General features: G+C 40.2%; 2 protein-coding genes across 2 annotated transcripts in view; one reads left to right on the top strand and one right to left on the bottom strand.

Annotated features, from left to right (window-relative positions):
* Window positions 1-245: 245 nt before the first annotated feature.
* BST1 (bone marrow stromal cell antigen 1) lies at window positions 246-20,052 on the bottom strand. The gene is made up of 9 exons (XM_064449165.1): window positions 19,686-20,052; window positions 14,657-14,786; window positions 13,448-13,583; window positions 12,878-12,960; window positions 12,233-12,309; window positions 9,126-9,218; window positions 7,131-7,217; window positions 6,633-6,692; window positions 246-3,392 (listed from the first exon to the last, which is right to left on the bottom strand). Exons 1-9 carry the CDS (start codon window positions 19,853-19,855, stop codon window positions 3,278-3,280), a joined length of 951 nt encoding a protein of 316 aa, XP_064305235.1. The 5' UTR covers window positions 19,856-20,052; the 3' UTR covers window positions 246-3,277.
* A 2,463-nt stretch (window positions 20,053-22,515) lies between these two features.
* The window catches only part of FBXL5 (F-box and leucine rich repeat protein 5), a 37,122-nt gene continuing 36,499 nt past the window's right edge, over window positions 22,516-23,138 (top strand). Inside the window, exon 1 of the mRNA XM_064449164.1 lies at window positions 22,516-22,712. Coding sequence (XP_064305234.1) covers window positions 22,578-22,712 — 135 coding nt within the window. The 5' untranslated portion in view covers window positions 22,516-22,577. The remainder of the gene's footprint in view (window positions 22,713-23,138) is intronic.

The raw sequence follows: 23,138 nt of genomic DNA, 5'->3' as shown, positions 1-23,138 counted from the left end.
ACACTCTCTATTGCTGAAGCAGAACACCACATAATTATTTCTAGCTAATCCAGTTAAAAAGAAAAATATTGAAAAAGTTAGTTTTCTTTGAACAATAAGTATTATGCGTCTTCTTGAGGTTTCAGTTCAAGTTCCACTGCATCTGAGATTGCTGACTGGAAACACAGTCATGTCAGCTGAATATCACATCAGGGCCAATATGACAAAAATAAACACCAGCAGTATAAAAAGAACAGAGAGGTGAACAAGTTTTGTCCTTGCTTTATTCTCATAAATTCTTACTCCAGAGCACTCCAGAGCTGGCATTTAAAAGTAGACAGAGCAGGTATGAGCAGTGTATATGTGTGCATGCACATACGTGCTGAATAAAGGAATTATTCTGAATTAGAGTTCAGCTTTTGTCAGATACAATGACTGGAACACGTGCAGCAGGAAAAAAAATAGATTAGCAGAAGGGGAGATTATATTTATTTCTATATAGGAATGAAGTGTGTGACATAACTGAGTTCTTAAGTGGCCCACAAAATGGGCAAAGACAGGAAATACTACCTTAGTATCAGCAGCTTCCACAGGTCTGTCTGCAGAAATGCAGAGCCTTGTAATGCTCCTGTACATGATGCTTTCATCTGCCATGAATAGGTGGATGTTAACAGATCTATGCACAATTGTGGCATTCAGCTGGATTCAAAATGAAGTGATATATACAATGTTTTCATATGAAACATTTTCCCCCTTGAATTCAGGTCCAGAAGCAGCTGGTTTCACAGTACTGCTAGTACAAGTATGAATGATTGAATCATTTTGAATCTGTATTTGAAGCACCCTGCTGAACATTACCAGGCTTGCATGAGTTTACAGAGAAGGGCAGATGCCTTTTAGACATTATGATTTCTCCAAATTTGGCACAGCTGTTACATAAGACATTGCTAATCAGAGCATTTATTGAGCATTCAAGACAGAGCACAGGCATACCTAGCCGATTCTCACCACAGAAGTGTAAAATATATGCGTAAACAGCGCTATTCACTCACTTTGTAGATATAGAAATAAGAAAGAGACAGATACAAGGGACTCTTTTGCTCACAACTTTTTGTTCGCGTCTCTCCCTCCCTCTGGGAGTAACAATTGACCTTATCGTTTCTCGCTTTGCTGACACTTCTTCTGCCCCTCGGCTTCTGCGATGCCAGTCACGCTGTTCTTTCGCACATGTTAAAACCGTTATATTAAACTCAGAACAACCGATCCACACTCAGCTTGAGATTTGCTGCCTTTAAGATCTCAGGAAGCCTACGTATCTAAAACTTTGCCTTCTTTTTTTTTTTTTTCCCAGCTATATTTGTGGGTTAGCTGAAAAGCTTTACAGATCTTCCCAAGGTCTTCCAGCAAGTCTGGGAAACTTTATTCAAAAGATATTGGAAAAAAACGCTGTCTTTACTACTGGGTTGAAGTAATGGGAAAGGAGGCGAGAACATTAGAAGTAAGAAAACACAGGCAGAGGTTTCTGAGTGTGTTGGTCTTGATAAAAGGTTATGCAGTAAATAACCTCCAATTATTTGAATCATATCTATCCTACTTTGTATTTTAGATGTGGGGTTTTTTTTTCAAAACAGATTTATTTAGAGCTTCCTACAGTGTGTTTGGTGTCATACGTAATGGCCAGCACTGACTACACTCCTGGGGCAGATTGTATCCAGAGGCTGGAAAGCTTTCATAGGTTGGAAAGCAAAAATTGGCCAGCTGGATGCTTGGCTTCTGGGTGGAAGTTGCCAAGAGGCATATGGCTTGTTAGTGGTATTAAGCTACGCTCTGAATCCCACACACACTATAATATGCAGGTCAGTGGGTAGGACAACACGAGACTGAAAGATGGCTTAGACACCTATCTGTGGGCCTCATATGCACTATCTCTACAGCCTGAGGTCCAAAATGTATCATGATGTGATCTGCTGTGGGTAAAGAGAAGGCTGATCAAAATTGCTTGGGTTTAGTTACCTGCGCTGTGTGTTACAAACCTCTCTTATTATTCTGGCAGCTGCTAAGGAGAGCATCAAACAAGCAATAAAAACAAGGAGGACGTTGAAGGAACTAATCAAAGGACTAATGTTTCAGCATGGGTAGGGGTCAATTTTGAAGCATAACACAGCCCTGGTTTTCAAAGGTCTGTAACTTCTGATTTCAGTGCTTTTGGACGTGTCTGAAGTATGAAGTCCTAAATCAGATCCACTGAGATAAATGGAATGTCCTTTCGCAGTTTCCTGACAATCAGTTAATACAAAACCAAATAAATAATACAGAAGCTACCAGAGAATGTTCAAGAAAATTGTAATTAAAGCTATCTCCTAGAAAAACAACTATTTATTTCCAAAGATTTATGTGTCTTCTTGGTAGCTGGATGTCTTGGTGGTTTAGAAGTACATCTAGTCTGAACACTTAGATATAATTCATAGGAGACCTTCAAGATGGCATCTGCTCTCTCCTCAATATATTCCAAAACATGCTAACGGAGTTCACTGCAAGCAGGCAGATGTCTGACTTGGCAGGTTCTCATCTGAAATTGATACGCCATAAATCTACTTATCACATCACGGTGGAAAACCCGTGGAGCTTTCTAGACCTGGTATTCCTGACTATTGGCTATCCAGTGGCCAGGAAACAGGCAGCTGAAGAACAGCTGTGTGGATGACGAAGCAATCGATAGTATCTGGTAAAATACTGTATGGAAGTATGCAAGCCAGAATCTTGCTATATGATGGTTTCAGGTAAGTTTGGCCCAAGTACTAGACCACTTATGAAAATCAGTTTAATTTTTCCACTGTCTTACCTAATATATCTTGTACCAAGTGAGCAATCTAAGCCCTCTCCCATCTGAATTCATATTTCCCTTTCCCGAAACATGATAATCAGACACTTAGTTTCCAAGGCCAAATGCTAGGATTGTTTATATGAACAAGTAAGCTGCGTGGGAGATGTATGACAGGCATAGTTTCATTTTTCTTTCTGAAACATATGAACAGAAGTATTATTCTCAGTTTAATTCTGGAGAATAAGGGTAAGAGGATTTCTTCTTCAAGAAAAGGAAATGAAGGGTGAGGCTTTCTAGCAGCAGTAGAATGATTTTTTATACTAAAAGTAGTTGGTATCTAGATAGAAGTATGCAGGGTTTTAATACGCAGGTTTGCCAGTCCCAGAACTAGGGAGAAATTGCAATTAGAAATTAGTTAAAGCCAAATTTATAGCCAGCTAAGGCAAACAGAGGACATGGATTCAGTTGGCTAACTTAGAACACTAGAGCAAATCTGAACAAAAAGCCTACAAAAGAAACAAACATGAGCTTGTCCCAGCTGCCTCCTCTGCCTGAAGATATAGGTCCTCTTTGTACTGCTGGTGCAGATCTGAAGAAAAGAAAACAAACAGGATGTTCACAGCACAGAGCTGAGTTAGGATTCTTTTAAATATCAGGGGTTTGTTGCCAAGGATGAAGTTTGCAGTCCAAGTGCTTAGCTAGAAGTTTCTTTATAAGAGCTTGCCACCAGATTCCCTCTGCCTGTCATGATTTTATAAACAGGATGTCTGTGTGCAAAAGCCTGGGAACACTCCTTTCTGTCTTAATACCTGAGCCTCGTCTTCTCTCCACATCCATTTACTATCTATGGCCTTATGCTTGAGATTGTATAGAGCTCTTCTACACAGCAGTGGTCCTAGAGGTCTGTATTTTTACAGCATTTGACACAACAGTATCCAGATCCATTTCTGTCTCCCTGACATTGCAATAATGCAAGTAATAAGTACCACTACTAATAGGTTGCATCTGGCTTCCTTTCTGCTTATGTTTGTGAGCCATCTGTGCCATCTAGTGGGTATTTTTTTACTTACAAGTTTTCTTCAGCCATCAGGGTGTCAACAAGTGAAGTCTAAATTTTGACTCAGCAGGAATATACTTCAAATCCGGAGAGGAGTTAAGGGCCACTATCACTACCCAAGAAGCCTGAAGTTAACTACAGCACCTTCTAGGTCCTCCCTCTGCTACCCTGACAGAGCTCTACCCTGCTGATGTAACGGGATTTGTGACAAAAAAGTCACTTGCACAACTCTCATAGTTTTGGGCTCAGGACATTACTCTCTGGAGGCTGAGAAGCCAGCTATCAGTCTTGTAACAGTAAATAGCCACTGTGAAAGAGAATGCAACTACTTATTATGGAAGTATGAAAATGCATCGTGTGTACATTGAGCACACACTATGCAAAGGAAGCCTTTTCTTAACAGATACGTGCTCTTAACAGTGACACCACTACTGACCAAACGGCTCCCATGTCAGTTAATGGACCATCAGAGAGCAGGGATCCATCCACAGAGAAAACAGATCTAGAAGATAATCATCAAATAATTTATATCCATCTGCTTAAGGCTCTTTCTGAAAGGGCAGCTAATTTCAATGGAGATGTTATTTACTGCAGAGAAGTAAGTGACTTTGGGAAAAGTGTAAGTATTCATTGGCTTGAAGTATTTTAGCTACTTGAATTTCAGGGAGAGGCAGTGACAGTTAGCATTCAGATTGGGAAGCTCTGTCTTGATTAGGGATAGCAGAGATATGAAATGAATCAAGGCTATTACATTGCCATGCATACAGGAGGAAACCAAAGGCTCAGGAAGGAAAGAAGCAAGGAAACTTTTCCTAAGGAGGGTGATATCAGCTGAGTTGCTTAGTAGTTACCCCAGGAGAGTATGAGACTGATGCTTAGAATACACTGGTTAAGTACCGACATGGATGGAAAGGAAGGGGTGGCTGTTCCCCTGCTTACACGCTGCAAGCGCTATGCAGTAACACTGGAGAACTGCTATGCTCATCCCTTAGGTGAAAGAAAAAGACATTAATGGTTTCCAAAAGACTTTTCACCCAGATTTCCTCAGCTGAGGAATGTACCCACATGACAAAACTTTGAGGAAAATGGTTTAAAACCTGGGAGAAGAGAGAAATCTTCTGTTAGGAGTTCACAATATTCTATTTTTTAAGGTCCTGTAAAGTGCTTTTGCCTCCAGTTTGTTAATATTGTCACCGCATTCACAGCTGTGATTTTTCATGGGACAACGGTATTTTCCTTTGGCACATGAACAAAAGCCTTACCGTTCACTGGCAGAACAAGGAAAGCCTATTTTAATCTACCATGCAAGTGGTATCTAGTAACAAACAAATGCTTTAACAGGCCTGGAAGCCTGTTCTATGATCTACTTCCTAGAAGGACTCTGGAGCTATCAGTGGTACCTAAAATGCCACTGTTTACATCACACATTTATAGGTTGGTGCTGGGATATAATTTGGATGTAAGAATAAATGTTGTCACATGACAAGATGAGTAAAACCTTTCAGTGACCAGCAGGAACAGAGAATACTCACTTTCTCTGTAAGAGTGTATTAAAAACTGTACATATGCTACAGAAAGTGATATACACCTCCTTTTCTGCGCTGCATAAAGCACTACTGCCACACAGCCAGAGACAGGAAGCAGGAGTCGCATCTCTCTGCTGCCATAACCAGGGACAGCAAACCAGGCTCTTCACAGCAGAAGTTATCATTGCAGTATTATGTGGGTATTAACATACAAAAGATTTGCAGGTGCTTGAATTAGGGCAGAAAGAACAGTAGGAGATAGGATGTTGCCAAATGTATGCATTATGCACAAAAATAATATAACTAGAGAACAAATTTTATGCATCTATGTATCCTGCAACTTTCCAAATGGTGAGGAAGTTTTTATATTCAGATGTTCAAGTATCTTATGCGTACCTATACATGCAACAGCAAATAGATTAAGAAACTTAAACACAATTGCGAACAGTCATCTTTACTGTAAATTCAATGAAATTCATCATAACTTCATTTAATCCTCTTTATACAATAAAGAAAAATAAGGATAAGAAGGGAAACCATTAAAACCTCGTTTAGGAGTGATGCTTGCTAATTAAGAAAGTTGTACCTTGGATGTAATCTGCATTCTCTGCAGATAATCTACTGGCCCAGGGTAAATACATTAAGATATAGAAATTGGGTTTGCACACAAAATGGAAGGTTAAAAAAAACTTCCTCAAAATTTGGAACTGCAAGTTCCAGTAGCTGGAGAAGCGTTCATTAGATCTGCTGTCATTTGACCTACAATTACATTATTCAAGGAAGAATATTAATGACATATATAATAAATATATAAATATAAATATAAATATAAATATAAATATAAATATAAATATAAATATAAATATAAATATAAATATAAATATAAATAAAACAATTTTGAATTTTTAATAGATTTTGCATCAGAAAATATGAGATCACAAGTCTCATAAAGTTTGTAAATATCACTGATATTTACAAACTTCATTCATACCATCAGTGATATACAGTGTGACTGTGTGATCAATGAGAACTGATCAACAACTAATTTTGAATACCAGGTGCTCACAGACAATTACGCACAATCTGTAGACAGAAAACTGCTTAGTAAATACACATTAAGTAATAAATTCAAGAATACTATATATTGCCTATGGGTGATATATAATAGATGTAACAGATGATAGAGGTAGAATCTGTTGAACTGGTTGTAATGAGACTGAGGATGGATTGAACTTCTTTTACTTACGATGAAAGGGTACACTTAGAATCATCAGGATAATCCAGGCAGAGTAAGAACATTACAGGCCTGTGAAGATATAATTTTACTTAGCATCTTTCAGGCAGAAAACTGAGGAAAACGAAGAAATTTAAACAAACTCAACAGGATTTTCATCTCTAAAGCTTCCCTTCAGTGATATTTACCTTAGATCTACTGTGTATAACTGGAGCTGTGGATACTACTGCAAATAATCAGTTGTTCTGCAGACATTCAACAGTGTTTTTAACTGTTGTTTAGATTTTCAGTCCAAATAAAGATTTTACAGTGAAGTTGAATACATGAGGCCATCTTCTGTGTCCGACATTGGGTAAATACAATGTTCCACTTAATTATACAATTATACAATTAGGTGTAGTGTTTTGCTCAATGCATGTCTGAAAAATGCCAAGTCTGAAAAACGTGAAAATTTAAATCAGGTGAATTGCTTCTGCAAGGGCACTATATTTATGAGGGATTTTCACTTACTTGTAATTGTCAGTGCAGGTGACATCATAACCAAGGGTTTTCAGCCTGTCTTCTAGTATCTTTACAGTGTGAATTCCACAGGAATCTCTGTGAGAAAGGATTTAAATATTATTGCAAGTCTTTTATTATCTTGTTTCCTTTCACTGAAATTGATGGAATTAGTAAAGAAAATCCCCATTCCTTTGCCTCTTCCATATTCCTTAACACCTACAGAAAACTGGTGTACATTGCTATTTATAATGCTGCATTTGCTTACAATCATTTAACATTTTATACTCAGTTTGCAAAGACTTGAAGATTGGCTTCAGCCTGTGTAGCATCTTCAGATTCTATTAATCAATATTCCCATGCCTAATATTTCACTAGACAAGCACGAAAAGAGCAAAATAATTTTGTAAAATAATAAATATGAGTTTCATTTGTAATATTCTTTGGCAGCTATTTAGATGTGGCTAAAGTTGATGATAGCTCTCTTTACAGAATAAATTGGTTACAATAAATAAGAATTATTTTTCATATTAGAAGCTTGTCCTCTGTCTCAAATACAGAACATCAGAAAAACACAGCGAGAAAGAAAAACCCAAAAACAATCCTAAATGCAGCTCTTATTTTGTGGTCCAATTAGCAAAAGAAAGCTTGACATAGTGCAGAACCTACTGGGACCTCTAAAATTTGCACCGATGTCAGGTATTAAAGCCAGTGTTACGTACCCATTGGCCAGTAAATACTCATGACTCTAAAGAAACCATAAGGGTATGAACAAAATAATTGTAAAAAGCAATTAATAAAAATACACAAATATTCCCATGCGTCCAGAGAAGCACAAACTGAAAGATAAATTAACATTCAGTCCTTGTCTTAATTTTTCTTTGTAATAAGGGCAACTTCTGCAAAGGTGAGCTATGTATTTTTTCCCAGAAGGGTATTTAAATCTTTGATTTAAAGATAAAAGCTGAGAAATGCTAATCTGAATCATGCTTCTTTTGTCATAGACTCCACAGCACTATGGTAAAATATGTGACATGGGTTGGCCATGCCAAAATTTGGTGAAAGACAAGCAAAAGGAGATAGGAAAGAGAAGAGACGAGAAGTGAAAGATAAGTGACAGAAAATGAACGGATATAAATAAAAAGGCTTGAGTAGCAAGAACAGAAGCCTCATGCCCCTAAGAATGACACCACGGATTCAGCCAGCAGTGGCGGATATGGTGACATCTGAGTCTGCTTCTCTGGCCCTCTTCGGCCACGACAGTTTTAAGACCAATGAAGTGCCACCATGTATTATATTAAGTTGCAGGAACCCTGCAGATGGTTGGGGTAAGGCTGACTTCCTTTGCTTCTCCACCCTCGATTCATCTATGTACATTTGTAGGACCCCCCCCGAAGCTATAATGAATTAATTCTTCCTTTAATCAGTCCCAAAACAGGCCTAATAATTTTATTTTGTTAACTTCAAAGTCCATTTTCCACTGTGTTTCCACAGGTTGAAAATCTTCACTTAGTCTTTGGCTGTTTACCAACAGGCTATTCTGTTTGGACTGATCTGGTTTTTGTTTGTTTTAAATGTGCTTAACAGCAGAATTAGACCTCTTAAAACCTACTTGTTGTTGTTGGATTGATTTTAAGTACTGAAAATGAAAATGAAAAGGATGCATTTGGCAATTTAATCTGAACATTTAATCTGAAATTCAGACTGACCTTTTCCTTAATAAAACTGTTTGTGATACATCTTCACTCAAGGTCTGAGGTCCACACACGCATATCTCTAAACTAATGAATGTGCTCCAGACCTAATATTTGAATTTATTCTTATTTTGTTTAACTCTGGTATTTTTATATTCTTTGGGAATAGCAAAGTGTGCCTCGTGTGTTAGTGAAAGCATCTAAAATATTTTTAGTTCAATTGCTATAGAAATATAACCAAATAGAAAACAAAGGTGAAACTTTAAAGACAGGTTCAAAAAGGAGAAATTAGGTTTTTTAAGACATAACTTACCTATCTGGTCCTTCAATATCATCCACAACCCAGATGACAACTTGTGAGATTTTGTCTTTCTGGAGATTAGGTATTTCGTAATCTGCAAAAAAACTGATTCAAGAAACAAACATTTAGAACTATAAAGAATAGGAAAAATATTTTTTTTTTCTCTTTGCAATAATCAAAGCTCTGATCCTACTGTAGGGTATGGGCTTGCTTTACATTTTTATCTTCTGATTACAGACTCAACACAGAGTAGAAAAAAATGTGACTGACATTCTGAATGTCCTCAAAGGACAAAGACGTTTAATCAGAAGTTCTGTTTTCATATTCTTCATCTTAGAGGGGCTCAGCTGAAAAAAAGTTACAACTTAGAGGTGAACCAGAATGCAGTAAACTTTAACAAATGCAAAAACAAAACAAAAAGCATTTGATACTCAGTAAAAAGAGGTCATTCTTGTAGTTATTGCTTTTAGACACAATACAGTTTTACTTTAAATAAAAAAGCAACAGCCACAAGACAAAATTAATTTTCAGATACAAAATCACAGCAACAGTAACATGAAGTATTTGTCTAGGATATGTAAGACCATAAAGGAGAAACTTCTAGACCTGTCCATCCCTGGCCTAGGAAGAATCTTTCACTTTATTGCCTTCTGTAAATTGACTTTGATAGGCATTTCAATGATGATTAAAACAAGACAATAAAACAGCCACTAGATCTTCTTACATTAACTGGAAGATGCCAAATCCAAAGGATTTTTTCAATGTCTATGAATTGAGTTTTTTGTGAGATGCAGGCATTTCAAAGCCACAGATTTCTGACTTTTCCAGCAAGCTGTACTGTAATGATTTCCAAACTTTTAATTACTCTTTTTCTTTTTTTTTCTTCTCAGAAAGCTTGTAAGGGCTTTCTCTGCATTGCATGCTTGGTCAAAGCCTGAGCCTAGCTGTGCACTTGATTCGCCTGTCATGGATCTTCTTAAATGTCTACACCTGGGCTGAAGTGCCTCTTAGCCATTTTAAATGATCTGAGACCCCCAGACTAGAAAGGACTGTCAGTTGTCGCCTCCTGGATGAGACCAGCAGTGGCAATGTGACCACAGCTCTGTCCTGGTGCCCGCAGGCAGCTACTAGTGCTCTGGTGTGGAAGTACAAGATGCAAGGTCGTTGTCAGAGTCTGTTGGCAGCCAGCTGAGATGGGCTCATGATGTCAGCAAGTTCATTTGAACTTCTGGAGAAGTGGAACATGAGGAAGCAGATACCAACAGTTGCCCTCTCTGGTCAAGTCTGGTATGGTGGTGACTAATCAGACCAGTAGCAGCAACAGTAGGTTTGCTTGTCTGTCTAACGTGTCCAAGCCTGCCTTAAACACATGGTGAAAATATAACCAAAAATAAAGATTCCAGTTATTTTAAACTCATTTGCTCATTCATGCATATGTTACTGCCAGAAAAAATGCAGCTTCCTCCAAAATATAAAGGAATCTCTAACTAGAGGAGTCAGAAACCATGAAGGAACATGTACAATTGACTTCAGTAAACCAATTCTTGAATCAACTAATATTATTAAAGAAGTCTGCCAACTACATTCGAACTGCGTGAATGAGCAAAGTTTTTCGCAGTGATGTGAGAAATAAATCTGAACTGGAATGATAACAGGTGACGTCATGATGATTCACGTTTACAAACTGTAATGCAGGAAAAACTTTGGAAGTGGCTTTGAAATGCCTGAAAACGACCAGACTGATGTTTAGGAAGACAGGCAGATCTCCCAGATTACCTTCTGCTATTAATTACTCAACTCTAAGCCTCTTTTAAACAAGATCTCTTAAATGAATTCAGTCATAAATGGCCAGAAGTTACACAGCTAAGAAAAAGGATGGAGTAACTGGCTTTGCTGTTTTCACGGCAGGCTGCGTTCCGGTGGTGGAGATTTCACTGGTCATGATACCACCGGACAGGTGACCTAGGGAACTCATGGAAAGAATTAATTTATGTGCAAGAGGTTTCTGAAATAAGGAATCTGTAGATTAACAGAAATTAGGACTCTCTTTTCTGAAATAAGGACTCTACATGGGATTCTGGGCATTGACCTGCTGCCAGGTATTATCATCTGCAGAAGACTTGATCCCAGCTGACCACCTGACCAATCCAAGGGAACCATATAAGTCATCTTGATTTGCTGAAAGCTGTGTACAGAGGTGGACCTTTTGGGGGATGGAGGTAAGCAGGTAGTAGGTGTTTTGGAACAGATGGTTCTTGTTTGTCTCCTATCCAGAGATAAAATTAACTTTTCAATGGTTACTTTTAGACCTCAGTGACCTCACAGGAGCAGGATCTGTTCTATGGGGGGTTTTTTAATGATTTTTTTTGATCTGCCTTGGACAGGACAGTTGCTCAGGTAAGGAAAGATACATCTTTCATTAAAGGTAGGGAGTTACTACAGCCGCATATTCAGTAAAAGTTCTTAAGGGTGTATTTTTACAGTAAATCTTAAATACAAGCTTAGATGAACTTCTGCATAGTGGTACACTGGTAAATCAAGGAAAATACATCTGTCCTTAATATATGAGGGAATAAGGAGAAGGAGGAGATAATCCTTGCTATTATTAGTCTCAATGAGCTTTTTTGCTTTCTGAAACCATAATGGATCTCGAACTCCCTCCTCTCTTGGTCATGGAAAAATAGCAGGACCAAGCACTCTTGCTATAGAACTTAACAAGTTTGCTCCTAGGCCTGACAGAGGTTACACTCCCTGTAAAGATGTCCTCTCCTTGGATATGTCCCTGAATAAAAATTTAGTAACACTCATCTTTTTGAAGACAAGCACATTTTGCCACAGTATGTTGGCTGACTTGAAGGCTGCTTTCAAAGAGCATTTATCCTGCTTGCCACTGCAATTTTTAAAATGCAGGAGTCAAAAGAATTTTTTTCATCCATTTCATGTTAATTCCTACAGCTGGGGACAATTAACGGTTGTCGCCACAACTCAGCAGACTTCAATGAAACGGGTTCTTTCAGCTACACTTCCCATTCTTTGTGCAGCAGAACACCTGAACAACAGGTTGACCCTTTTTTTGCAGGCATCAGGCCTTGTACACATAATTAAGTCCATTTCCTTACCCTGGGTCTGGATAAGCTCCTCCAACTGCAGAACCATTCAACAAGACATGTATCACCCCAGAACTGTGCTGCGCATACTGCAATACATAAGAATTTTTTTTCAGAACTCATCTTACAGATTTGTCATATGGCTTGGTATTGTATTGCAAGCAACAATGACCAAGGAAAGAATTTTACCAAAAAAAGCATCAGAACTGTGAAAATAATATCAAACTAGGACCATAGCAGGTCAGGAGAGAGGACAAGAATTCAATGCATCTTCTCAAACTATTTTCTCAAACCTATATTTTCTTCAGCATAGGAAAAAAGCATTTTGGCACCGTATTGGGTTTGATCTGAATAAAGGCTGCCAAATGTCACCTAGGACCTGTATTCAGTAGACAACTAGCGTGCTTATTCTGCTTAGTATATGCTTAATAATATATTAACAAAGCTAACACAGATTTTTAACACATTATCTAGCTAAGGTGAAAGTTAGGTTCCTCTTGCTAAAACACTGTACCCAGTCTAAAATAGTGTATTTGTATCATAGGAAATAACCTAGCACAGCTACAGACTTAAATCCGATTTTATCTGGCAATGTTTTCCTGAAACACCCAGGACACACACACTAATGTACAGAGTCAGCTATAATGCACTATTTACAGTGATCGAGGCCATCCTCCAGAAAGATTCCACTGCGTTGTTTTCACATTCTTCTGTGGTAGGGCAGGATTCATAGTCCAGTCCTGTAGGAAGGCATGTGATTTGTGCTATCAGAGATGAAAACGACCGTAAAAAGTGACCTTAGAAAGCAATTAAATATATTCCTGTGTTACTTTCTGAACACACAAGATGGTCTGACATAACACTGAGAGTTGACAGTTGTATATTTTTCTATCATTTTCCATCCTTCGCAGTTTGCACAAACAGTGACATTCTGTGGACTCAATCATTTGGCTGAAACAGCTCTAACTCTATACCTGGGATGCAGAGCACTCCATGTTCAGAGGACTGAGAAGGAGGTTTAGCTCCTGTGCAGCACTGTTTCGATTTCACTGTGTGCTCCCCTAACTGTAATGTTAAATATTCACACAAAACAGGAGAGAATGACACAGTGAAGCTATATCTGATTTTTCCCAGGGTAGAGAAAAAATTAGCTCCTCCAGAACACAGCAGTCGGTCTCCATTATGGTTTTACAAACAGATGTTTAATATAGCAACTCATCCTCTTACCAGAGCTGTTTGCCTGCCCGCACCAGTTTAGAAGATCTCCAAAGAAGCCAATCAGAGTATCACCCAGTGACATGTAGTGACGGCCTCTGCCAGCAAAGCTGATGACTAGCAGGTGATTATTTTCCCAGAAGAGAGACTATATAAAAAAATGGAAAAAAAGATAAGAAATGAACAATCGCCTGGGTGTGGACCCAATTTGATTATGGGGTGTTAAGAACATTTTAAAACATGTTTTGGTATTTCTTTCAAAATCAAGCTAATAACTAGAAATGTTACCTATCTCTTTAAAGGAACAAAAGTTTGTTCTTATGGCAGTGTAAATTATGATCCCTAAAAACTTACGGGGCATTCATACCATTCTGGGAATGGATACAGACCTATATTTAATAAAGTTAGGCCTAGCTTTGCCTTCCTCAGCAGACAGATTTAGGAAAACGAAGAAAAAAGGGAAGACAGGTATTTGTAAGTGAGATATCTTACCAGAATTCTCTTATACTGCTATGTTGGCTTATAGTGTGAAAAAATCGTATGTCTAGCTGTTATTACTGTGCTTGCAAAACTCCATGAATTAAGCTGTGTTGACAGAAGTATTTGTGGGTTTAGCTTGTATCATTTAGAGATAAGGAATAATTGTGCTAGAATAAAAACTGCTTTACACCACAACCTTTTAGAGAGGGCCAAAGCGCACATTGTGATGGGGTATGACAGCCCAAAGAACCATGTTTTTTGCACTTTCACAGTTCTCTGCAATTGCCAGCACATCAAACACTTACTGTTTTCTAGCATATAAGGGTGTCCTATCTTATTTCTGCTTATATTTGTTTAACATGTCAATGTTTAACATGTCATTGCCCTCAGATTTGGCTGTGAGGAGTGGAAGCAAAACATGATAGCAGGCACAACCTTGGCAAGCAGAGCACTTGAGGTAAAGTAGAAGCGGAAGTTCAGGGACTACAACAGAGCTCCCAGCACGGCAGGAAAAGTGGGGGATCTTTGTAGAATGAAAATAGAGAAGTTGCTGAGAAGCTACCACATAAAATAAACGCAGCCAAACACTTTGGAAAAATGCCATCAAGTTTGAGTCTAGTTTGTAAACTACAGACAGGCCAAAAATAACAATTCATGAGTCAACCACAGAGAACTCTTGGCCAATTTTGAACTGTGTCATGGAAAACGTGCTGGATGTCACAGGACATTAATAATCATTACCTTGTTTGGTGGAATTGGGTGCAATGACAGGTTGATAAATAATTCATAGTCCTTAGGTAGAATGCTGCAAGGATCCTTGTTAATAAATGCATTTTTAAATGCTTCCCATATCTCTGAACAATTCTTCTCACTGTAATCATTGAAACAAACAAATAGCAGAACTGTTTTTTCAAAGCTGAGCAAGAAAGTAATTTGCTCCCAATTTCTTTAAATTCCCAAATTAAAAACGCCGCAAGGTTAAGACAGAAAACTGAAGTCAGGATGGTAGAAAACTTGCAACACAGGAAGAGCATATCGGTCTTGACTTTTCCTGACTCCTAACAACAACAGATTAGGAAGAAGTAGCAATGAAAATGTTAGGATTTACAGTCTGGAATTAGAAATACAGTATACAGGAAGACTGCTATCCAGCACTCCAGAAATACTTAAGAAAACAGCTTGCTTTGACATTTTCCAGATTCAAAAAGCCATTTCAATTAAAGCATAGCTAAACGTGCAAAGCTACTAGAATGTAAAATTAGTCTTAAAATATCAGATTCAAGCACAGGAAGAGTTACTAATAAGTTTTGATGGCAGAATAATGGTTTTGACTAAGAGATGCCTTCTGTGTATATAGGCGCTAGGATTATGCAGCTTTACCTTGCTGGAATGAGTGCACGGTGTGGGACATGTACTGTCACTGTGCAGTAGCTACAAGAATACTGTTAGGACTCAACATTTAAACTGGTCATGTAGGGGGACCTCAGATAAGATGCTAGGCTATCCACTTTGACAGCTCCCTTCTGCTAGCTCTGCACTGAGGATAATAATCTCCCGCGGAAGGACACAACAGGCCATGTAGGGATGGAAGAGTCTTATTGCCCTGGATTTGCAGGATCTCATCTGTCACACTCTGAGCCTGCCTGGAGTAATAAAGATGGGAATTGCTACATTCACCACTTTCCCACAGTACCTTCCCCACATATGCTGTGACAATGTCTATGCTGGGAGCACTCTGCAGAACAGAATAATGTATTTTATGTGCATACAGCATTCCTAATGTGAACAGCTGCAATTGCAAATCTGCAGTTTGAATAACAGTAGTCCTGGTAAGTAAAGCAAACTTTGCCATTGGAGTGTTTTGCTCATTTAACATCATCCATAGACAACAGGGTTTCTGTTGGTGCTTCCCCTTGTGAGATTCTTTAAGCAGCTGCTTTGCAATACTGAATGTCACAGGTACTTTAAAGTTACAGGACCCCTTGTGAGGAGCTATGCAGCTCCCATGCAGGAAACAGACCACAGATTCCCTTACAGTAATCTCTGGTCATGCTTGCAATAACCATATAAAAAAAACACAATGTACTGTACGCATATATGTGATCTTGATCTGAAAATCTTCAGTGATGCAATATGACCCTTGATCAGTAGTTCCAATGTTTAAATAACCTTCTTGATAAAAGAATTTACCCTATTTCCAATTTCAAGCTGTTAAACTTTAGCTTCTGAAAATTGTATTCACTTATGTCTTATTCTGCTAAAGAGCTGTCTACTGTAAGCCTTCACTTATTCATGCTAGTACTTGCAAATTGTGATCAACTGAACTCTTAACATCTTTATAGACAGTTGAATACAGCAGTAATTTTCTGGTTAATTCACTTACTGCCTTTTTTTTTCTTCCTGTCTTCTCATCTGGGTTTGAACAGCTTGTAAATCAAAAGGATTTTGCCATCTATCAAAAGGATGGCAAAAATACTTTTTGAAAATACAGGGTGGGGAAGGACTGTAGTTCAGGACAATTCCTTCCAATCTTAATAGACACTAGTAAGTCATATTAGATTTACTTCATACTAGTCAGCTAAAAAAGTATGTTTTCAAACCTCCCATGATATACTACTGTGCTGGTTTCAGCTGGGATCGAGTTAATTTTCTTCACAGTAGCTGGTACGGGGCTATGTTTTGGATTTGTGCTGAAAACAGTGTTGACAACCCAGGGATGTGTTAGTTACTGCTGAGCAGGGCTTACACACAGCCAAGGCCTTTTCTACTCCTCATTCCCCCACCCCACCAGCGAGTGGGCTGGGGGTGCACATGGAGCTGGGAGGGGGCACAGCTGGGACAGCTGACCCAAACTGACCAAAGGGATATCCCATACCATATGACGTCATGCTCAGCACACAGAGCTGGGGGAAGAAGAAAGAAGGGGGGGGACGTTTGGAGTGATGGTGTTTGTCTTCCCAAGTAACTGTTATGTGTGATGGAGCCCTGCTTTCCTGGCGATGGCTGAGCGCCTGCCTGCCCATGGGAAGCAGTGAATGAATTCCTTGTTTTGCTTTGCTCAAGCGTGTTGTTTTTGCTTTCCTTATTAAACTGTCTTTATCTCAACCCATGAGTTTTCTCACTTTCACTCTTCCGATTCTCTCCCCCATGCCACCTGGGGGGAGTGAGTGAGCAGCTGCGTGGAGTTGGTTGCTGGCTGGGGCTAAACCACAATAAAGAAATATGGGGGAAATGCACTACAGGATCATTTGTGTTATATAGCATACTCCTACTAGAAAATTTCAAATATGATTTTCATTCAAATCCCTCACTTCTACATGACCATAACATTTTCTAAAATGCTTCTTTTAACTGCCATCGTACATGTTCTGTTTTAACATAAAGGAAAGGTTTTCTTATGTTTCTATAAACACCTTTATGTTTTAACTATGTTGCAGTGTAAAGACATGCTTTGCCAGCTTCTTTTCTGTTAGTGCAGTATTTTTTAAAAATGATTCTATTTGCACATAAATTCAGAGCAAAACCTATCCAGGTGGCTGTGCCCCTGGAAAAGCTATCCTGGGGGCAATTAAGAAACAGACAATGAACAGAAAGGGTTATTAATAATTAGAATTTCTGGTTTGCACCTGTGCAATATGAAATTTCCATTTTGTTTAGATTACGCTATTTGCTTATAGACCTAAGGGAACGAGAAAAAAAACACCTAATATGAAATGAATTGTGTAGCTCTTCTTTTTATAATGCTACTTTGGGCATTAATTCAGGAAAACAGTCCTAATGTCCAGCCTGGCTTCATGCTTTTCTGAGTAAGAATACTTTGCTGAATGTGTTCAGACTTCTCAATTTTAAAATTATACTGTGAAAATGTTACAGGAATTAATTAGACCACTGTCCTATTTTCAGCTGGGATAGAGTTAATTTTCTTCCTAGTAGCTGGCATAGTGCTATGTTTTGGATTTAGCATGAGAATAATGTGATAACACCCTGATGTTTTAGTTATTGGTAAGGAGTGCTTATAGTAAGTCAAGAACTTTTCAGCTTCCCTTACTCTGCCAGTGAGGAGGTGCACAGGAAGTTGGGAGGAGACACAGCCAGGACAGCTGACCCCAACTGGCCAGAGGGATATTCCACACCATATGACACCATGCTCAGTATGTAAGCTGTGGGGAGTCGGCTGGGGGGCAGTGATTACTGCTCGGATACTGGCTGGGCACTGGTCAGCAGGTGGTGAGCAGTTGTGTCATGTATCACTTGCTTTCTGTGTTCCTTTATCATTATTATTATTATTGTTATTGTTGTTATTATTATTACTATTTTATTTTATTTCATTTTAGTTTTTTTCACTTTTAGTCTTCCAATTCTCTCCCCCATCCCATCAGGGCGGGGGGAGTGAGTGAGTGGCTGTGTGGTGCTTAGTTGTTGGGTGGGATTAAATGAGGACAACCACAAAACTGTCATAAACATGAGACATATAGAAATACTTTCAAGAATATTGTATTTACATGTCTAAAAGCCCAAGTCACTTAATGATAAAGTTAACATTTCCACAATAACAACGCTTTATGTTGCTCATTTTAGTGTATTCTATATTGTCATGTCCTGCTTCAGATATAAAGTGCCATCTGTTAACTCCAGTAAGAACTCTACCTGTCTAGAGCCTGCTGCAAGACCAGACTTCATATACCTACACAACTTATAACTGACTTAAGTTTTCATAGTTTACATTATATATTATATTGTAGGTGTGTAGAAATCTATAGCTAAAGTTTACCGGCAACTTCCACTGTGACGTGTTTATAAATTTGCCAGACTTGAAATGTTCACCTGAAATTTTAATACTGCATTATTGGCATTAGGATGATCTTTTCTTTTGTGGGTAACTTGAACCAAAATACTTCTGGCACGTTACGAATGTTAGTAGGAAGAAACCTGTTGTTTTGCTTTTTTAAAAGCCAGGAACCCGATTTCAGTCCTGTATCTTCTTGTTTTGCAGATGGAGCTGAAAATGGGAGGTTGGAGGAAGGAAGTGGTATTTGCTGATATTACACAATATAATCTAACCCCGATTAAGACCACAATTCAGTGCTGCAGGAACCCAGCCAGGCCCCCTCTGCAAATACCTCTTCAAACTCTCATGAGAAATTTTAGTGGCAGAATAAAGGACTGAGATCCTATCCTTAGTTTTCTCCTGTTTAGCAAAACTCAACCAACATAAGGAGGACAGAGAGTGGTCATTTTAGCAAAGTGTGTGACTTACCTCCAGTTCTGTGTAATTAACATAGACAATGAAAGCTCATGAAATCATACTTCAGCAGTTGATTACTACTTGATTTTTCAGGTGGATGAGCTAATCAGTCTCTTTCAGCACCATAGGACAGCTATAAAGCGTGGTGCTTTCCTTCGTACATGACCTGACATACAAGGCATGCAAAGTAAAGCTGGTCTTCCCAGACGCACTGTCAGATTTGGTACTTCAGAAATATCATCCCCACCATTTCTGTGCAGCATTCTCCTTACAGAACACTGTGGCACTAGGGGGGGGTGACACGTGAAATAAAAAGTTGAAGGACTAAAAAGCTTGCCTTAGTTACACTACTTTTATTAATATGACATCCATCAAAGTTCATTTTTTTTGTTTCCAGACAGCTATAAGCCTGTTGGCTTCAGAAACAGGATCACTTTCAAGGCTAGGAGCAAAACATCAGGATTCTGATTAATAACCATTTTGTCCAGAATATAAAAAACTAATCCAGAAACAAGCAAAACTTACCCGACAGCAGGATTCACAATTCTAATATAGTCATAGCATCTTCCAGTGACAACACTTTCCAGGTTTTGTGTTGTACCTTTCCCTTTCCATTTTCTTCCCTGCACTTCTGAGAAGCTGTTCATAAACAGAACAGAGACAAGTAAGAGAGACAAAAGAAGGCTCTTCATCATGAATTGACAACTCAAGTTCTTAAAAAAGAAGAAAAAAAAAGGAAGAGTTAAATGATACAATTTAAATGGAAATGTGGAGGCTTAACATTTAGTGTTTTCAGTATTAGCTATAGCTCTGTACACAAAAGACAACGTTAGATGGAAATCTGAACCTTGCCGGGGACTGTAATCTAACTGTTTCCTGGAACGATTGCAGCACGGGGATACATCACTTCCTCATGCCTAACTGTTCCCCACTTCTGAAAAAAACTTTACTTTTATGGTCATAATATTGCCACCTGGTGATAACTCAGCAGAATTACATATATTTCAGTAAAAGGAGAAAGAACCACTTACCACTTCTGTGTTTATGATGCCTCAGGTTTCCTTAACACTCATTGCCACATTACAGCTTCCTAAAACATCACAAGGGTTTGCAAGCAACATGTTTTAAATCAGCTTCTTTTCATTTCAAAAGGGCTACACTTTTTAAACATAATTCTCTAATGGCTGAAAAGAATTTTCTGAAATACATATCAAGACATAGGCCAGTAAAGTGCTGATCTCATAAACAGCCAAATTGTCAGGTGATCTTTTATCACACGAAGGGGTAATATTAGTCAGCTCTTGTTCCAGCTCACCCCTGACAGCAACATTTTGGTGTGATGATACGTGTTTTAAAGTCTTCATGAACAATTAATCACAATGAGAACCAAAAGGATTAAGACATACCCGCTGTGCACTGAAGAAATCTCTTCAACTTCTGTTTACTTTTATTCTCCCTCCAGCTTCTTTTCCCTAAAAGTACTTTGTTAAATCATCAAATGGCTTCAATAACCTAATCTTCAGTGTAAATATTCTGTGCCATACACTGCTGCAAATACAGCCACACTACTTTTTTCCCTCTTTTAAAAAAAATATTTTTATAACCTTAGAGTAATTTGTCTATGGACTCACACTTCTGAGGAACATGCTGGTTCTTCTTTTCTTTCTATTAAACAGTCTCCATGCCTTAGTGAATATATGCATCTTTATTATTAATCTACTTATTTATATAGTGTCATGCTTACATTGATGCACAGGTACTTAGCTGATGGATTTTGCTGAAGGTAAACTAGTTTATTTGTTACCTGCAGCAGAGTCTTCAGGAAAGACAGGTTTACCCACAAATGGATGTGCAATTTTGTGTTTGATATGGTGGACACAGCAAAAGCTGTACTTCAGTTACTTCTCTGATGCTTTTTCTCCCTATTTCTCTTCCTAAACTCTCTGAACCATGGCCATGCTGATAGGGCACCAGCATGTTAATCAAAAGGTTTCAAGTCACTGTTTTGGGCTTGGGATTAGAGTGCAATTATCCATGTAAGTCAATGAGTTTTTTATTATTATCACTTTGCTGCAACCAAATTTTGCTCAATAATTTCAGGTCTAAGCAAAACTAGAAGCATCATTGATGTGATCTTCTATATAGAACAGGGCAGAAATTGCAACTGATTTTTGCATCAATACTAAAACTTCCACTTAAAATATACAGTATAAACTAAAATGACATAAAGATGGATACTAAGTTTTGGAATGGCTTTTCTCCAAGGATACACCAGGTTAGGGCTCATAAACTTCAGGAAGAAGATTTGGGTGCTGCTCAGTGGTGTTCTTCAATAAAGAGATGACCTGTCATAACATCCCAGAGGGAATGGAAATAAGACCAACAGCTGCTAGAATCCCCACCTCATCCCCTACTGAGCTGCCTTTCCTCACCGGCCAGTTCTAGAAACAAAACATTGGGCCAGAAGGGCCTCTGATCTAACTCAGCACAGCCATTTTTAATTTAAGTTCTTAGTTTTGATTTAAATGCTTCACATGATGTTTAAACCAATTTCACCGCCAGAGAAATTGTTCCAACGGTTTGATAGCCTTGAAAGGCAAACCTTAGCTCTGGCCTGAACTTGTCTACCTTTAGCTTGCAGTCATTGGATCTCATGATAGCTTTTTCACAGAACGATAGGGGTTGGAAGGGACCTCTGGAGCTCATCTTGTCCAACCCCCCTGCTTGAGCAGGCACACCCAGAGCAGGGGGCACAGGAACGCGTCCAGGTGGGGTTTGAATGTCTCCAGGGAAGGGACTCCACAGCCTCCCTGGGCAGCCTGTGCCCCTGCTCTGGCACCCGCACAGGAAAGGAGTTTTTTCTCATATTGAGGTGGAACTTCCTGTGCTCCAGCTTGTGCCCATTGCCCCTTGGCCTGTCGTTGGGCACCACTGAAAAAACAGTCTGGGCCCAAATTTTTCAGTTGCATTAATATCGGTAGAAAATAACCAAGACTCCCTTTAAACTCGTCCACGAAAAATTCAGTGCTTTAATCTGCTTATCTGGCACAACCCCTGTGAAAAGTTGGGCGCAGACTCCCCACTGTAGGCCAGTTTGGGACACATCATGCGCCTTCCCTCACAAACACCAGTTCACCTGCCGGCATCGCCTTTACTCCCCGCGCACCGTCACACCCTCAGTGTGTGCGGGTGATGCAAGCTTTCCCCACCTCCCGCCAAGACTCCCCGCCCATCCGCCCGTACTGCGCAGGCGCGGTCCCTCCGCGCCGCTCGCCACGCAGCGCTCGGCGGGAAGGGGCGGGGCTAGCAGCGCATGCGCGCGGCGGTGGCGCGGGTGGCAGCTGCGCTGGCGGGGCGGCTGCGGTCACGTGGGGCTGGGGCCGGCGGGGCGCCCTCGGCCGCGCATGCGCCGGGCGGATGTTGCCGCCGCCGTTAGCGCAGCTACCGCCGGGGCTCTATGGGGAAAACATGGCTCCTTTCCCCGAGGAGGTGGATGTCTTCTCGGCTCCGCACTGGCGGATGAAGCAGCTCGTGGGGCTCTACTGCGACAAGGTAGCGGGTGGGGGCGACCTCTGCTCCGTTCCGCTCCCCTCCCCTGAGGCGGGGGGGAGGATTTCGGTAGCGCGCATCTGTCAGCGCCCCGCCGCCAACTTCTCACCGCTCCCGCGGGGCTCCCGGCCGCTCCGGCCCTCCCGCCGCAGGCAGCCCCGTCAGGGCCGGGCCGGGGCCCCCTTCGCTTCCGGAGCCCCGCCGGCTCCTCGCCGGCCCCTGCGGGGGTCCCCTTCAGCTCGGGGGAGCGGCGTTCCCTCGCGGGGGCCGCGCCTTCCCACCGCCTGCCCTCCCGCCGGGCCGCGGGCAAGCGGGGCGCCGGCTCGTACCACGGACTACCCCCGGGGCTGGGGAGCGGGCGCCGGGGCCGGCCGCGGCGGAGCAGCCTCCCCCCTTGGGGCGCGAGGCGGCGAGCGGGTGGCCCTGGGG

The sequence above is a fragment of the Phalacrocorax carbo genome, chromosome 4 (genome assembly GCF_963921805.1).
Source record: "Phalacrocorax carbo chromosome 4, bPhaCar2.1, whole genome shotgun sequence".
In the NCBI taxonomy this organism is placed as follows: domain Eukaryota; kingdom Metazoa; phylum Chordata; class Aves; order Suliformes; family Phalacrocoracidae; genus Phalacrocorax; species Phalacrocorax carbo.
This window is presented reverse-complemented; position numbering and strand designations above follow the sequence as displayed.

What these genes read in the sequence shown, in the direction of transcription:
- BST1 (XM_064449165.1), bottom strand. Translation starts at nt 19,855, where the DNA reads ATGATGAAGAGCCTTCTTTTGTCTCTCTTACTTGTCTCTGTTCTGTTT. An exon ending in GGAGCTTATCCAGACCCAGG is followed by an intron (nt 9,219 to 12,232) that starts GTAAGGAAATGG and finishes TTCTTGAATCAG; the next exon opens with TTTTTTTGCAGATTACGAAA. An exon ending in ACCTGCACTGACAATTACAA is followed by an intron (nt 6,693 to 7,130) that starts GTAAGTGAAAAT and finishes ATATCTTCACAG; the next exon opens with GCCTGTAATGTTCTTACTCT.